Here is a 17,789-nt window from a genome sequence, read left to right as displayed (position 1 = left end):
AATAACTAAATACAAGTTATTGCATCTTAATTATAAAACGGACAAGTAAAATCAAGCAATCTGATTGGTTCTTAGCCGTGATATACTGCGCGTATACCACGGGTAGAATTGTAAGTTACTTTTCACAACAAGTCAGTATCCCTCCGCGTCTGAGAAAGACAGTATACCGTTGGGTCGAAAAGCAAACTGCCTTTTCATACTGGAACAAGAAAGCAGCGGCGAAGTAACGGGGCAGAAAGCCTCCTTTTTACGCAGCGGTCCAGACATAGACATCAAACGGCAAAAGATATTCAGTGTGCAGTTCCTTTGGCATTAGGGCAGGGGTATCTAGATCAGTGGTTCCCAACCGGTGTGCCGCGGCACACTGGGGTGCCGCGAGCACTGTCCAAGTGTGCCGCAAAAAAACGTATTTTTATGTTCCAATTTTTTTTCTCACTTAATAAACTTCACTTCATATACACTTTATTTTATTACATGTACAATGGAGTTCATAAGCTAATAAAACATATATTGCTCAGATTTAGAAATATTAAACAGCTTAAATTCTCATGATTTACGTCAGCCGTCATTGTTTATGGTGTGCAGAGCAGCTTTTTATCCTCGCGCCAAATAATTTCAAGATGGATCGTTACGTAGTGACAATAAATAAAGAAGCACCCCAGCCCTCAACAACACAGGCAGGGATGACAGAACATGATGGAACAGCAGTGCAAAAGAAGTCTAAAATAAGATTAATATCAGCCACAAGTTTAAACAGCAGAGCTCAGGATGAACTCCCAGAGTTATCTATGGACCGCTCCCTGAAACTGAAGCACGGGGAACTACAGCTGTGTCCCAATTCAGAGGCTGGGTCTCGCAGTCCGTGGAGGACCCAGCTTGGGTCCTCCGCTGACTGCGAAATGAGACGGTCTACGGAGCATGTCCTTGTACGTCACCGGCAGTTACCCCTACATTTTGCCGCCCCCGTCACCTAGCAACCAGCTGCAGTCACAAGTGCCGGTCATAACTTCTGACACTAGGCAAAATATTTTCAAACTGTTTTCAAACTGTTTTCAAAACTGTTTTCAAAACTGTTCAATATGGAGTCAGATCTAGCTGTACTTATTTTGGTGTTATGTTTAAATTATTTTCCCGAGGTCGCAACAGCCTCCCGTGAAGAGGGCTTCATTCTCCCCGCGCATCTGGATAAATTGCGCAGTCTGCTCCTTGCTCACTATCAAAACAAAATTGTTGCAGTAAGATTTGTATAACAAAAGCAGTTAAATAAATAAATTAGCTTTATAATGAATCCCAACAATATGAAAACCAAACAGGGTTTAGAAATATTTTCACTTCATATTATTTTATGTATCTAATATAAAGAAGACATCTCCAATTGCCCGTATATTTAAATACACAAATTAAATAGGTTTACTTTTCTTTCATGTCGTTTACTATTTGGGTGAGTACATTTAAAAACGAATCCAGCTGAAACCGTTGTAGCCGTTGATGGGACGTTACAAGCCGTATATTTTTTTTAAAACTCATTCGTCACCGTCACCCGTTGCATCCTGGGATATGGTAGACCGCGGAGTGTACATCAGATGTATCCTCTAAATCTGGGGAAAGAAGGCTGCATTTGCGGGCCGCCTTCGGAGGAGTCTTGTCTTTTTTTGAATTGGGACAGCCTTCGTTTGGCGGAAGTGACGTATGCGGTCTCCGAATGCATCCTCAGGAGGATGCGGCCGCTGAATTGGGACACAGCTTGTGTCTGGATATATTTTGGCTGCTTGTGGGACACGCGTATCCACCCCTCTCAGAGAGTGCCATCAAGGTGCTTTTACAGTTTCCAACCTCCTACTTGTGCGAGCTGGCGTTTTCCTCCCTCGCATATGTCGAAAACAAGACCCGGACCCGGCTGTCAGTGGAGCAGGACCTCCGCGTTGCGCTGTCCACTATCCCCCCACGCATCAAGAGACTCTGCTCACAAAAGCAGGCACAAGTGTCGCACTAGCACCGTGTAACGGTCTGAGAAATGTTTATGTTTGGATGTTAATTTGTGTGCCTTTCTTTTAAATGTATGATTTATGATTTTGTCAATCAGTATTATCTGGATAGCGAAATGCAGAATGTTTCATATTTGGGATGTGGTTGATGAGTCACATGACCACAGTCAGGTCAGAGGGCATTGTTTCATCCCTCCAATTCTATTAAGTTATTATTTAATCTAAGTGATCATAGGCCTGCCTCTTTTGAAATCCAAATGTAAAATAATAACTGTATTGATATGTATTCGTGTTTTTACACAGGTAGGCCTACTATTTTCAGCCAAAACAAAAGAGCTTACTTAGTAGGCCTTTTTATAATATTGAATTCATCATAGAAATGGTGTTGACATTTTTAGTCTGGTTCTTGTTATTATGTGTGAATATATTATTTGTTCTATAAAATGTTCTATTCTATTAAATACACATTTGAAAACCAATTTATGGTGTATTTATGGTTTTTAGTTTAAGCTCTAAAGTGTTTTTTTTTTTTTAAATCTACAAAAAGTTGGGGTGCCTTGGGGTCGAGAAATATTTTCAGGGGTGCCTTGGTAAAAAAAAGGTTGGGAACCACTGATCTAGATACTTTCCAAGCTTTAACATAATGAATTGTGCTACTTTTAAAGCAAGCAAAGATGTTTTCAAATCTGTAATGAAAGAGGTCCGCAAAAACGCTATCGACCAATCAGATTGCTTGATTTGACTTGTCAGTTTTATAAATATATTTACATTTCTTCCGTTACGAAACAAACTTACAAAGCATAAAATGGAAACATTTAAGATTAACTTGGACCTCCGGGGGGGGGTCTTACTATAGTATGGATGAGTGGATTGAGCAGTGCCTATCTCCAGAAAAAAAAAGCACCTAAACTACGACATGCAGAGCTACGTGAAGAGCAGGTAGACCAACTGGAAAAGTACCACCATTCAAAAGCTTTCTGATGCGGGTCTTGAAACAAAGCAGAGACATTATGACCGTTAGTGGCCACAGGTGCGAAAGCTCTCTCCAGAGCTACTGGAAGCCCAATCTCGGGGACCGGAGAAAGTGGAGCAATATTCTCGCCACGCCAAGCAACAGCCTCGAACAACCTCAACCTATACAAGTAACCACGTAAGCCATGCTACTGATGCTGGACAGGTTTTCAGTGGCTGCACAATAAACAGCAACATACACATTAATGTAAATAAACAGCCAAATAATGGATCAACGCTCTCCGTCTAATATGTTCGCTTGCTGTTAGTGTTGTTGCATAGCAACCACCTTGCACTATGTTTTGTGCAGAAGGCAACGGAGGCGCTATTTTATTTTGAACATCATTATTTACTTATAAAAACTATTTAAATTAGAGTGTGTATTTTTCTTTCATATTGCCACACTTGGTAACCGTTTTATAAAAGCAATAGCTCACTTCAGGCCGTGATATATGCTCATTATATCACAGCTGTGATATAATGAGCATATATCACGGCCTGAAGTGAGCTATTGCTTAAATATATCATTGTTAGTAAGAAATGTATTTGTAGAACACACGAATAATGCTATTGCTTGGTTCCAATCCCAGTTCAAGTTTTATTAAAGGACTTTTCATAAAAGCATTGAGTACTATGTTTGTGTGTGTGTGTGTGTGTGTGTGTGTGTGTGTGTGTGTGTGTGTGTGTGTGTGTGTGTGTGTGTGTGTGTGTGTGTGTGTGTGTGTGTGTGTGTGTGTGTGTGTGTGTGTGTGTAAGCTAGTTTGTGGAGTTGCTCTGAGAGAGAAGCAGGGAACACTTTTATTGTAAAGTTAAATATGATTGAGGCGATGATGATCCGCTGATAAAAAGGATTTGTATGGAAATGTAAATCATTTATATTAAAACGTTTATTTATTTATTAAATAGTTTAGAAAGTCATTTTTATATATATTTATTAAAGATGCACGCTTTAAGGCCTCTTGAGTTTGGCGTAGGTGTTGTAAAATATTTGAGTAAATTAAAAACAATACTTACATTTAAAGTATTTTCCTCCAGCTGATCGGTTCCTGGAGATTAAACACAAGTTTTATATTTGACTCTTCTTCCAATGTGGGTTGTTTCTGCAGCCTACATCCTCAATGCAGCACTACTGCCCTCTCCTGGATTTAATCACAATGTCACCCGTTATAAAATAATGATTTACAGCTGGAAAAGTACTAACACTTTAAAAACAATACTTACTTACTTCAGTATTTCTGAACTGCTACTTTATATTTAGTTACAGTACTGATGGAACTATATCTATATATATATATATATTTCCTGTCCAGTTAAAATGTATTTCCAGATGTATTGATCACTTTTACTTTAACTACATTTTACTGCTCAATTAATAATTTTACATGAAAGTTTTTAAATGCAGGACTTTTCCCTTCATATATTATTTTCACAGTGAGGTGTTAGTACGTTAATAGCTGTAGTAAAACATCGCATATTTAACGTTTAAAACAATAATATGTATTCTCCTGATGGAGCATGTCAAGAAGACCCAGTTCTTTATTAATGAAAGAGCACTGACCTGTGTGTCGGTGATCAGATGGTTTCTGCTTCCTGGCTGTGGTTCTCCTCCATGACATGATGTGCTGCTCGCTAAATTCCTGGAGATAAAACATACGTTAAATACAGTTTCATATTTTACTCTTCTTCCAATGTGGGTTGTTACTGCAGCCTCCATCCTTAATGCAGCACTACTGCCCTCTCCTGGATTCAAACAGGATGTCAGATCTTCCTCACGATGAAGCTCACTCTGTTAGTAAACTCTTTAGTAAAGTGTATCAGTGAAATGCAGTTAAAGAACTTACAGTAAAATAATTGATGTTATTTGTGTTTTAAAGAACAAGGAAAGCCTCCTCTCTTTGATATACATGTGATGAGTGTGATTTGAACAAACTAAGCTCAGTAACATCCTGATGGTGAATACACATGTCATCTTTTACACCAAACACAAAAGTTCAAAGTTCCCTCTTCACGTCAGAAACATGCCTCTGAGACAGCAGCTGCTCAGTCTTTCTGCAGGACTGTCAATTCAAAGATGGAAAGGCTTTGTTGGCTCATGTACATCACATACAGCTTAGCTTTGGTCAATCTTAAGGCACCTCCAAAAAGGAAGCACAATATAATTCACTTCAAAAGAAAAAAGTCATAAAATAGTGCATTTATTGACTTTCGATTCTTTGTACCGTATATAGAGGAGGGAGGGAGGGTGCTGTAGTACCTGCCATTCAACAGCAGGGGGGGTTCCTCACTCACTTTAAAACTACAGCAACAGGGTCTGTGTTTGTCTGGAGTTCCACAAATGTCCAAGTATGATTGTCATGTTCTTAAATGTTTTATGTGAGTGAAATTAGCTCCAAGCTAAAATCCGGCATATTTACACTTGAAGCATATTTTAGTTTTGAGTGTTCATGAATGTGCATTGTCTCTGCCAAATAAACGATTACATAAATAAATAAGTGCAGCCCTCTAAAGGGTTGTATTTTAGTTATTTTCTGATTTACAATCTAGTTAAAACACATGTTGTATTTGTATTGTCCATCCATTTCCCCGTTAACTGCTGGGTTTCTTTGGGAGGTTCTCCTTGTTGCTGTAATGGTCTAAGGTCAGAGGGTATAGTGCTGTAAAGCCCCTGAGACTTATGTGTCATTTCTGAAAATAGACTTGATAAATAACATTTGATTGATTGAATAAACAGACACAGGTAAAGCAGCACCTGCTAAATACCAGAAAAAACATTGCGCTAAATAATTAGGAGATATTTTTATTCAGCTTTCCAGTTCATGTTGTGGGGAAATGTTCTCAAAGGGTGTTTTCCTCACTCGCTTGTTGAGCCTGTTACACAATCACATCTTTAACAAATAGATTTGAAGACAGAACTGATTCTCTTTGGTCACATGGTTTCACATAAACAGTCTGTTTCTGTGAAATCATGTGACCAAAGAGAATCCTGCCCTTCCCTCCCTCTGGTATTTAAAAACGCTCCCTGCTCTCTGCTCCCTCATCTTCAGAGAACAACGACAAAGGTAAGAACACTTTAGAGCAGGAAGCAGGATTTATGACGTGTTTCACTTTTATCTCTTAATTATAACGCAATATAAATCAGAATCTAAATCCCTTTATTTGTCCCACAGAGGGGATATTTACCATTGTTAAAGCAAAGAGCCAAAGACAGCTTAATGTCTTTATATATCACTCAAGAAGTATGCATCAAAACTATATTACAGATAAAAAACTAGACATTTCACAATTTACAAAATACACATCCAGTACCAGTATGTAGCAGCCTATGGAGCTATTTCAGGGTCATAAGTTTTGATGAACTTATGAATGAATTTATTTGAAAGTCCAAGTTTTCATCCTGAACTTTGAAAAATACAATGTTGTATTCAAAACAAAAAAAAGTATTTGAAATCATTTTTCAGTTTGAATATTTTTTTAAATAAAATATTTATTTTCATATTTCACTTTTATACATATTTTGATATTTGAATACTTGTTTTTTTCAGTTTCAGATTTTACGTTTTCAGTTTCAAAACAATTATTTTTTCAGTTTCAAATCTTTTTTTTTCAGGTTTCAATCTTTTTTTCGCCTTCAGATCGTTTTTCATTTTCAGATCTTTTTTTTCGCTTTCAGATCTTTTTTTTCGCTTTCAGACTTTTGGCCCTGATGTTGCTTCAGGGGGCGGGGCTTACCAAAGAGTAGTTTGGCACCCTGAGCGACAGCCCTCCCTCTGTCATGATGCCTTCATGGATGTTAGGTAGCGCAAGAAATACAACTTCACACTTTCTAAACACAATACTCCCGTGATTGGTGGTAAACAAAACTGATACCAGCATCAAAGTTCCGTTAAGCGAGCTGTTGAGCATCGTAGTTGGCAACAATCAAGGTATAAGAGCAATAAACTGTGCTAGAATCTGAAATCACGTATCCGCAATCAAGCGTTGTCCTTCCCCACTTCCACGTAGCCCCATGAACGCAGCATAGTGTTGGCTTGGTTTTTGTGATCAGAATCAGAATACCTTTATTAGTCCCACAGGGGATACATTTACATTGTTAAAGCAGAAGAGCCAAAGACAGCTTAATGCTACCTAAAGCATGCGTACAAAAAGTATTAAAGATTAAAAAAAGAAATTATATATATTTTTAAAGTTACACATTTTACATAATACACACCCTGTGACAGTTCTGCAGATTTAGCAGCCAGGTATATATTGCACAGTTTTTAACGGCATATATATATATATATATATATATATATATATTGCACATACTGCAAATATTGCACATAGTTGGTATTCATCAACAAGAGGTGTTATAGTCTGTGTTGTTTTGTGCGGGGTCTACTAGGGGCTGTGCTGGTTGTATAGTCTGACCGCTGCAGGAAGGAAGGGCCTGCGGTATCTCTCCGTGAGACAGCGGGGGATGGCGTCAGGTCCACCAGAGCAACCTGCTGGCTCGTTGCGGATACGTAATTTCACATTCTAACACAGTTTCTTTGTACTTGATTGTTGCCAACTACGATGCTCAACAGCTCGCTTAACGGAACTTTGACACTGGTCTCAGTTTCCTAACATCCATGAAGGCAACATGACAGAGGGAGGCCTGTCACTCAGGATGCCAAACTACTCTTTGGCAAGCCCCGCCCCCCCAAGCAATATCAGGGCCAAAAGTCTTAAAGCGAAAAAAAAAGATCTGAAAGCGGAAAAAAAAGATCGGAAAGTGAAAAACGATCCGAAGGTGAAAAGCAATGTGAAACCTGAAAAAACAAGATTTGAAACTGAAAAAATTATTGTTTTGAATCTGAAAACGAAAAATCTGTGCTGAAAAAAATAAGGATTCAAATATCAAAATATGTATAAAAGTGAAATCTGAAAATAAATATATTATTCAAAAAGATTGCTGAACTGAATCAAAAATAATATTCAACCTGAAAAATTATTTCAAATACTTTTTTAAATTTTGAATACATCATTGTATTTTTCAACTTCAGGATAAAACTTGATCTTTCAAATACATTTAATTTTTTTGAATGATCAAAACGTATGACCCTGAAATAGCTCCATAGCAGCCAGGTGAAAGTAAAACAAGTTGGTAGTATAAATTGCACAACTATTTACGGTAAATATATGTTCAGGGTTGGGAGGGTTACTTTCTAAATATAATCAGTTACTGAATACATGGCTCTGAAAGTAATCTGAATACAGTTACAGTTACGTGTCTTAAAAACGTAATCAGATTAATTTTAGATTACTTTTGGATTATTTTATTTTTCCATCACAGATGGTATGTTTTTGGTGAACAGGAGACACAAAAAGCAAAATGAAACTGAACGTGTTTTTACTGTTTTAATGGCTTATCAAGAGCACAACTGAAACATAACATCTGAAACGATGTAGCTTGGGATGTGAGGAGGGACACGGCTTAGAACGGGCGTGTCACCTTCTGTCCTGCCAGTGTTGGCAGGACATGAATTAAAATGTCGAACTCGGACTTCATTTTAAGGACATTTCGGCCAGGGGTGTAGAGCTATACAACCCGGTCTCACAGTCTGCCTACAAATGACACGACTTTGCAAAGGCGTGCAATAGATACGCAGATATTGCACCTCAAACATTAAAACAAAGAGCTCTGAGGCTTCAGGCTTGATCGCCGTTCCAATGACAGTTTTAATGTTTGGGGTGCAATAAACGACACAGCAGCTTATTGGGTTATGGTTAGGGTTAGGGTTAAATAAATGGCAAAGATATGTAGAAAATAAACGCATTCGAGATACGTTCATAATAAACGTAACGTGGGAAAAAATTGTAGAAAAAAACCGTATTTGACATACGTTCATAACAAACGTAACGTGGGAGTATCATATGTACGCAAAATCGGACTTCCGCATATATATTGCACGCCTTTGCAAAGTCGTGTCATTTGTACGCAGACTGAAGAGAGTGGGCTGATGTTTAAGCACCGGATCGGCAAAACAAGTTTGTGCACCAATCTGCCTTGATCTATGAATTAATGTCCGTGACGCTCGCAGTATCTGCTGCCCGCAGCTGTTTTATGGAAGGAAAACCTCCTTCACTTCATGAAATCTCTGCGGCACCAGGAAGCAGCGGGAGGGTTAACTCAGCCTCTGAGAAGACGAGCGCGCAGTGCCTTTCCCTGTGTTTACCTTCAGAATCATTAGAAAGGCTAAGAGCGATGTGTTTTAACCACACACACACCTCTACCTACACACACACACACACACACACACACACACACACACACACACACACACACACACACACACACACACACACACACACACACACACACACACACACACACACACACACACACACACACACACACACACACACACACACACACACACACACACACACACACACACACACACACACACACACACACACACACACACACACACACACACACACACACACACACACACACACACACACACACACACACACACACACACACACACACACACACACACACACACACACACACACACACACACACACACACACACACACACACACACACGATTTCAACGCAGACTTTTGTTCCTCCATGTTTCGTTGTTATTGTCTCACTGAGCGGACCCGCACATTTATTTCAAACGCTCCCTTTTTTGGTCCATCTGCGGCTGTGATAGGTTTTGTGCGCTGTGATGATTCGGCTGTACCTTTAGTAATGAATATTAAATGTTGTTCGGAAATCTTTCCACCAATAATTCCAATAAGTAATCCAAAATGTATTCACTTCAGGTTACGAAAGTAACTGGAATCAGATTACTCGTTTTTCAAATGTAACGCCAGCTGAATAGAGTTACTTGATCTTTGTATTCTGATTACGTAACGACGTTAAATGTATTCCGTTACAACCCAACCCTGTATATGTTGTACAAAAGTATTATTGCACAACAGGAATGTTACAGTCTTTGTTGTTTGTTATGTGTGTCTGTGGCGGGGGGGGGGGGGGGGGGGGGGGGGGGTACCAGGGACCGTGGTCGTTGTATAGTCTGACTGCTGCAGGAAAGAAGGTCTCTCTCCGGGAGACAGTGCGGGTGCAGCACTTTCCCAACACCTAAACAGTGTCCAGATGCTAGAAAATAATTCAGAATTTTGAAGCCTTGCTGAAGAAACAAATAATTTTTTTCCAGCATCCGTTTGTAACTTTTTAGGCATCTGACTATCTTTTAGAGTTGTATCAAATGCTATAGCCACTTCTTTACCCGTTTTTTGCTTCAGAGCTCTCACATAGGCTTTTTTGGAAAAAAATATCAATGACTGTTAGTAAATACAGGGCCGTCCCTAGACTTTTGGGGGCCCTAAGCAAGCTTTGGCTTGGGGGCCCCCCTCACTCTAGCGCGTTCTCACTACACACAACACGGAACCAACTTTTGTCTTATGATGTTAGCATAAGCACACATATTATATAAATAAGCATGTAAACACCGTGGACCTAACCTCCTCCAGGGGGGTCCTCACATCCTCTAAGGGGGTCCTCACCTCCTCTAGGGGGGTCCGGGGGCATGCTCCTCCGGGAAGATTTTTTTTTAAATATTGAAGTTAAAAGCATTAATCTGGTGCACTTTGAGAGCAACAAGAAGAGATCTATGGATACATCTCTCAACACCCGTATGAAACAGAACTGGAAGCAGTTTTGTTTTGTCATATAGTATTTCATAACTGCTTTTAATTTATTCTCACTGGCTTTCACTCTCAATCTCACGCTGCCCAAACTATTCTCACGCCAAAAACAAGATGAACCGACGATCGTTTTTGGTTTGTTATTTACAATGTTGAGTTGACAGCTGCTCAAGCTGTCGATCCGCCCCGACCACTCTTAACAACGTTAACAGACAGCACAGCAGTGGGTGCCGGTTGGGCAATCCCCAACCCGTATTGTGCATGCGCAGATCTAAGATCCAGTAAAAATTATAAAAAAGTCAAAGTCTGCTGCTTATTGTTCTACTAGGCCAAAATAGCAACACGTTCTCACTCCCAACCCGTCACATGTTGACGGACGGTCAGGGCCCCTCCCCGTCACTCTATTACGGACAGGGTACCCCTTGAGAGTCAGTTTTCAACGGGCAGGGCGTCCCATTGACTTGCATAGAGCTCCCTGAACGTTGGTAATAGACGAGTTGGGGTCGTGGCGAAATGCTCTCCGCAGATCCATTCTCACAGCGTTTATCAACCTTTTTCTTACTCAATATCAAGCCACACTTAATGTTTTTACTTCTTTATTTTAATTGAATAATGTAGGACTTTAGTTGCCGTCAGTTAGGAGGAGAGTAGGGGCTCAGAAAACTTAACTGAACAAGTGTTAAAAAAAAACAAAAAATGGGTATTAAAGACACCCCATTCCTTACAGAGTACTTCATATTATACCCTTTGTTAAGTGGTGCATACATCAAAGTGTATCTAAAAGTATCTTGGTAGCAGAAAATAACTAAAATATGTAAGGTTATCAGAAAAAGAAAAAAACATACGAAAAAGAAAACCCACATTGTTCAACTGAACAAGTGTTTAAAAAGAACCGGCCAATAAAAGAAAACAAATTCCTTACAAAGTACTTCATATTCTACCAGTTGTTAAGTGTTGCATACATCAAAGTGCATGGGCGCGGGAAGGGGGGTGCTGAGGGCGCTGCAGCAACCCCTAGTGGCAGGCAGGGGGTGCGGAGCTCCCCTGTCTGAATTATTATTTGACGGTTATTGCTGCTCCCGCTGTGCATAATCTGTGGAATATGTAGCCAATAAATTCCACATTGTTGGTAAAATAATATTTTGGCCTGCCCCGAATGTTTTTTCTGTAGCCCCGGACAATTCTAACTCAATAATATAATACATTAACGGTGCTTTACGTGAACCTCATCAAGACACTAGAAAGGACGGCAGGAATGTAATTTCCCGTGTTCAGTGAATGCAACAGAGGCAAGACACCAGACCAATCAGAGAGTTGCATGGAAATAAAAGTGTGCTTGTGCCATTCAAGCTCGCGGCTCTGTGTGTGTGCGGAAATAGCGCATTTACTGTGTGTGAGAGAGGGGGAGAGAGAGAGGGACCGGTGCCAGCAGCAGGGACCGTGTTGTTAGCATCTGGTTAGCTAGCTGCACTAACGGACATACGGAGCTGTTTGTTCCACAACAAGCTGGAGGAGAGCTCTCCTCTCAGACTGAGAGGCTCAGGTGAGCTAAAGGACTCTCTGAGTGTTTTGATAGTTAACTTTAGTCTAAGTTATCTCAGTGGGTCTCAAACAGTTTGGTCAAAAATTATTCAAAAGATTATTTCCGCGGCACACCTTCATATGATCATTATAGTTATAAAAAAAATAAGATAATAAAGGAAAAACAGTTATGAAATACTATATGGCAGTAAAACAAGAATACAGTTTGAAAGGGGAGTGATTTGTAAAATATCCATAAAGAAAAAGAACATCTGCTTCCAGTTGTGTTTCATCTGGGTGTTGAGAGATGGATCCATAGATCTCTTAATGTTGCTCTCAAAGTGCACCAGATTGATGCTTTTAACTTCAATATTTAAAAAAAATCTTCCCGGGGGAGCATCCCCCCAGACCCCCGTAGAGGAGGTGAGGTCCGCTCCCCACTCGTAAAAAATAGCACTTTACCCCTGCCTATATGCCGTGAGCTGATTATCGAGCCTTCATTGTAACAGTCGCGGGTTTACTGTGTGTTTGCGTGTGGGGAGTTTTTTTGTGCGTGCTCTATAGTGCCCGTAATAGTGTTCACTGGAGTCCAGCACCTCAGCACCCCCACTCAAAATACCTTCCCGCGCCTCTGTCAAAGTGTGTCTAAAAGTATCTTAGTAACACAAGAAAAGAGAAAAAAAGCATTGATGTTAAAATGCCTTTAAAGAAAATGTATTCAGACAAAGTATTTTATTTTCTAATTGTTAAGGTTTTGCAAACATAAAGGTGTATCTTACAGTTCCTTTGTGAGAGAATTACACACAAATCTGCCTAGTGTCAGTAAAAAGTGTTAAAATCACAAACTTGCCTTTTTGAGTCACAGTCTTTAAGAAAATAAATGTGTTACAAAGTGATTGACATTCTACCAGTTGTAAAGTTTTCAGACAACAAACTAATATCTAAAAGTATCTTGGTAGCAGAAAAAAAGCAAAACTCAGTAAAGTCATCAAAAACAACATTGTTTAACTGGATTGTTTTACTTAAATCAAAAGCTGCCATTAAGAGTCACATTCTTAAATAACATCTATTTAGAGAAAGTATTTCATTTTTTCTAGTTTTAACTTTTTGCATATATCAAAGTGTATCTAAGGGTGCATTCACAACTAATAGTCCGCTCTCTGGCGCGCACCAGACCAAAGTTTGTTACAATGTTTCATTTTTCAGAAGGTTCGGTTTGCGTTCACACGGACAAAACTCAAACAGACTATAAACTTTAAACACAAGTCATGTGCTCGGAAATGCTGTTCAACCATTGGTCAGACATTAAGGGGGTAAAAACGCAAATCCCGGCAATTTCTAGCGGAGCCTCTGCCATGGAGCATCGGCACCATTAGGGCAGGGATATCTAGATACTTTCCAAGGTTTGACATAATGAATGTTGCTACTTTTAAAGCAAGCAACGATGTTTTCAAATCTGTAATCATAGAGGTCAGCAAAAACGCTATCGAAGCAGTTCCTGCCGTTGCTACGTTAGTTCAAACAGTAACAACGGACTATTTTTCTTAGCGGATGCATGTCAATTTAAATCAATAAATACAACTATTTTTTAAATCAATAAAATCATTTTCTAAATCCATAAAAGCATTTCAATTAATATTGGGAGTCATGTCGTTACTTTGTTGAGAATGTGGCCATGTAATAAGCGGGATAATTTGCAGCGGCGCGGTCACTATGGGGAGAATAACACCGACAGGCTGATCAGGAGCCCAACGCGAAGCGGAGGGATCTAGATCCGCATGTTCTTGTTCACGAGAGACGTTCTGCAGTAAGGAGGGGCGTTTCACCGACGACAGCTGTTCTTACTTTTATGTAGCTGACGGAGAATTTTTACTTTACACGACACTGTTCAACACTTAATTCTGCTTTACTCTTTAACTAAACAACCGCGGATGTCTTGAAAGACTCTTTCGTTAAAGATGTTGAAGACATCCTCGTTCTTGTGACACGTAAATACTACGCTTCCTATGTTTTGGTGCGGACTGCGTTCACACCAGCGATGAACCGCTCCAGAGTTCACTAGCAAGCGCTCCGAGACCACCTATTTTAGCGGACCAGAGTCCGGTTGTTTAGTTCACTTCAGAGGTCTCGGATTGTGTTCACACCGACCCAAATGAACCGCACCAAGCGGCTAAACGCACCAGGGTTCGATTCAACCGGACTATACAAGGCAGGTGTGAACGCATCCTTACAGTTCCTTTCTGAGAGAATTACGCGCAAATATGTCATATCAAAACATTCTATTGCAGTATTTTATCTGTTTTATGTGCTCATATATATATATATATATATATACATATACATATACATATACATATATATATATATATATATATATATATATATATATATATATATATATATATACATATACATATACATATACATATATATATATATATATATATATATATATATACACATATACATATATATATTGCACTTATGGAGGAGCCTGGGACCTGTGTTTTTCATTGACATATCTACAATGGGCATATGACATAAAGCCTTGAAACTTGAAACTTAAAATGATCAAAACTGCATTGTCTCACTGAAACAGCCCCCTGATAACAATAGGCAGGTCAATGGCTCAAAAAAACCTCAGAACCAATCGGTTTACAGTCATCCTTATAGTTTAACAAATTACATATTTTTGCTTGCAGATACACATTAAAAATATGTAGATACACATTAAAAAGAAGAAAAGATAGATTTACAATTTGTCAAAAAGGGTTTTAGATAGTTCTAAAAAAAAGAAAAAATGGCGCATAACCTGATACAGCAAGAGTCTTGGACCCCCGCTCATCATAAACACCCAAACATATATATATACTGTATATATATATATATTATTTTAACCTTATAACATCTATATTGTCAGCTAAAAATATATCTCTGTGGTGTGTGTGTGTGTGCATACTAATGTGATTGAAACAGCATCATTACTACTACTAAGGTCTAATTAAAATCAAAATGTGAGCATGGTTGGACATGATATTACCAAATACTCGAAGTTAACTAACAAGCTGATTATTTTCTGTTCCTTCAAAGCGATGACCTCTAAAGGCAGCGGGACGATAGAGGTGGCGGCGCTCGGACGGCCTTTCAGCCTCGGGATGTTGTACGACTGCCGCAACGACTCACTCGTCCCTGGTAAGGAAAAATCATCACCTTTAAAAACAGATCTTCTTTTTGCCAGGAACGAAAAACACAGATGAAAAGTTATAAATAAGTTATATAAGATTTGTCGTTTGTTTATAGCATGGATTCGATCGTTGTGATGTTGGAAGAAGCAGGTTTGGACTAGCTTGTGTATTTGAGGCTCAAGTTTAGATTCTGGTCAAAGATAACACCCAGGTTTCTTGTGTATGGGTCAACATTGATATGGCATGCCATTTAAGCCAAAATTAAATTAATACATAAATAAATAATAATACATTCAATAAATATGCCTATGAAATAAATTCTGAAATAAATAAATGAGGCAATAAATATGTATACATGTACATTTAAATACACATTTATTTATTTATTTCAGGGGACTTGTATTTCATAATGACACGTTTATTTATTTCAGGGGACTTGTATTTCATAATGACACGTTTATATATTTCAGGGGACTTGTATTTCATAATGACACTTATTTATATCAGGGGACTTGTATTTCATAATGACACTTATTTATATCAGGGGACTTGTATTTCATAATGACACGTTTATTTATATCAGGGGACTTGTATTTCATAATGACACATTTATTTATATCAGGGGACTTGTATTTCATAATGACACGTTTATTTATATCAGGGGACTTGTATTTCATAATGACACGTTTATTTATATCAGGGGACTTGTATTTCATAATGACACATTTATTTATATCAGGGGACTTGTATTTCATAATGACACGTTTATTTATATCAGGGGACTTGTATTTCATAATGACACGTTTATTTATATCAGGGGACTTGTATTTCATAATGACACGTTTATTTATATCAGGGGACTTGTATTTCATAATGACACGTTTATTTATTTCAGGGGACTTGTATTTCATAATGACACATTTATTTATATCAGGGGACTTGTATTTCATAATGACACGTTTATTTATATCAGGGGACTTGTATTTCATAATGACACATTTATTTATATCAGGGGACTTGTATTTCATAATGACACGTTTATTTATATCAGGGGACTTGTATTTCATAATGACACGTTTATTTATATCAGGGGACTTGTATTTCATAGCTGCTGATTTGACCAAGCGAACGCGAGAGACGGCTGAGTTGGCCGCAGTCATGGGCGCGGGAAGGGGGGTGCTAAGGGCACTGCCCCTAGCGGCAGGCAGGGGGTGCGGAGCTCCCCTGTCTGAATTATTATTTGACGGTTATTGCTGCTCCTGCTGTGCATAATCTGTGAAATATGTAGCCAATAAATTCCACATTGTTGGCTACAATTCTGTAGTCCCAGACAATTCTACCTCAATAATATAATACATTAACCGTGCTTTACGTCAACCTCATCATGACACTAGAGAGGACGGAAGGACTGTAATTTCCAGTGTTCAGTGAATGCAACAGAGGCAAGACACAAGACCAATCAGAGAGTTGCATGGAAATAAAAGTGTGCTTGTGTCATTCAAGGTCGGCTTTGTGTGTGTGTGTGTGTGTGTGTGTGTGTGTGTGGAAATAGCGCATTTAGTGTGAGAGAGAGAGAGAGAGAGAGAGAGAGAGAGAGAGAGAGAGAGAGAGAGAGAGAGAGAGAGAGAGAGAGAGAGAGAGAGAGAGAGAGAGAGAGACCGGTGCCAGCAGCAGGGACCGTGTTGTTAGCATCTGGTTAGCTAGCTGCACTAACGGACATAAAGAGCTGTTTGTTCCACAACAAGCTGGAGGAGAGCTCTCCTCTCAGACTGAGAGGCTCAGGTGAGCTAAAGGACTCTCTGAGTGTTTAGATCAGGGGTGGGGAACCTTTTTCCTCTCAAGGGCCATTTCAATTTGTACAACAACCTTCGAGGGCCGTACAAATTATTGAACTCAACGTCTGCTTAAAAAACTCAAATCACAGCCCATTCATTTCGCGTTTCTTTCATGCTGTGCAAAGAAAAAGCAAACTCTTAATCCAGATATTTGACCATGACCCACGCATTCATGCACCGTGGCATGACCACCAAAACAGAAAGATATGGACACAAGATGTGTGCAAATGTATTTAGTTTCCTATCCATGTGGACATGATTTAAGTGTGTGTGTGGGGGGGGGGGGGGGGGGGGGATCTAACCTCATCTAGGGGGGTTTGGGGGCATGCATTTAAATGTTGAGGTTAAAAGCATCAATGTGGTGCACTTTGAGAGCAACATGAAGAGATCTATGGATACATCTCTCAACACCCATATGAAACAGAACAGTAAGCAGATTTTTTTCTTTATGGATATTTTACAAATCACTTCCCTTTTAAACTGTATTCTTGTTTATTAATCACAACTTTTTTTTACTGTCATATTAGCATTGTATAACTGTTTACTTTATTCTCTTATTTTTC

General features: G+C 39.1%; 1 protein-coding gene across 1 annotated transcript in view; it reads left to right on the top strand.

The window, feature by feature from the left end:
• Positions 1-17,789, top strand: part of LOC307037542 (uncharacterized protein) — a 48,837-nt gene that overhangs the window by 11,189 nt on the left and 19,859 nt on the right. The window contains exon 2 of the mRNA XM_079678522.1: positions 15,297-15,398. Coding sequence (XP_079534648.1) covers positions 15,297-15,398 — 102 coding nt within the window. The remainder of the gene's footprint in view (positions 1-15,296; positions 15,399-17,789) is intronic.

Source organism: Notothenia rossii (genome assembly GCF_949606895.1).
Source record: "Notothenia rossii genome assembly, chromosome: 4".
Classification (NCBI taxonomy): Eukaryota; Metazoa; Chordata; class Actinopteri; order Perciformes; family Nototheniidae; genus Notothenia; species Notothenia rossii.
This window is presented reverse-complemented; position numbering and strand designations above follow the sequence as displayed.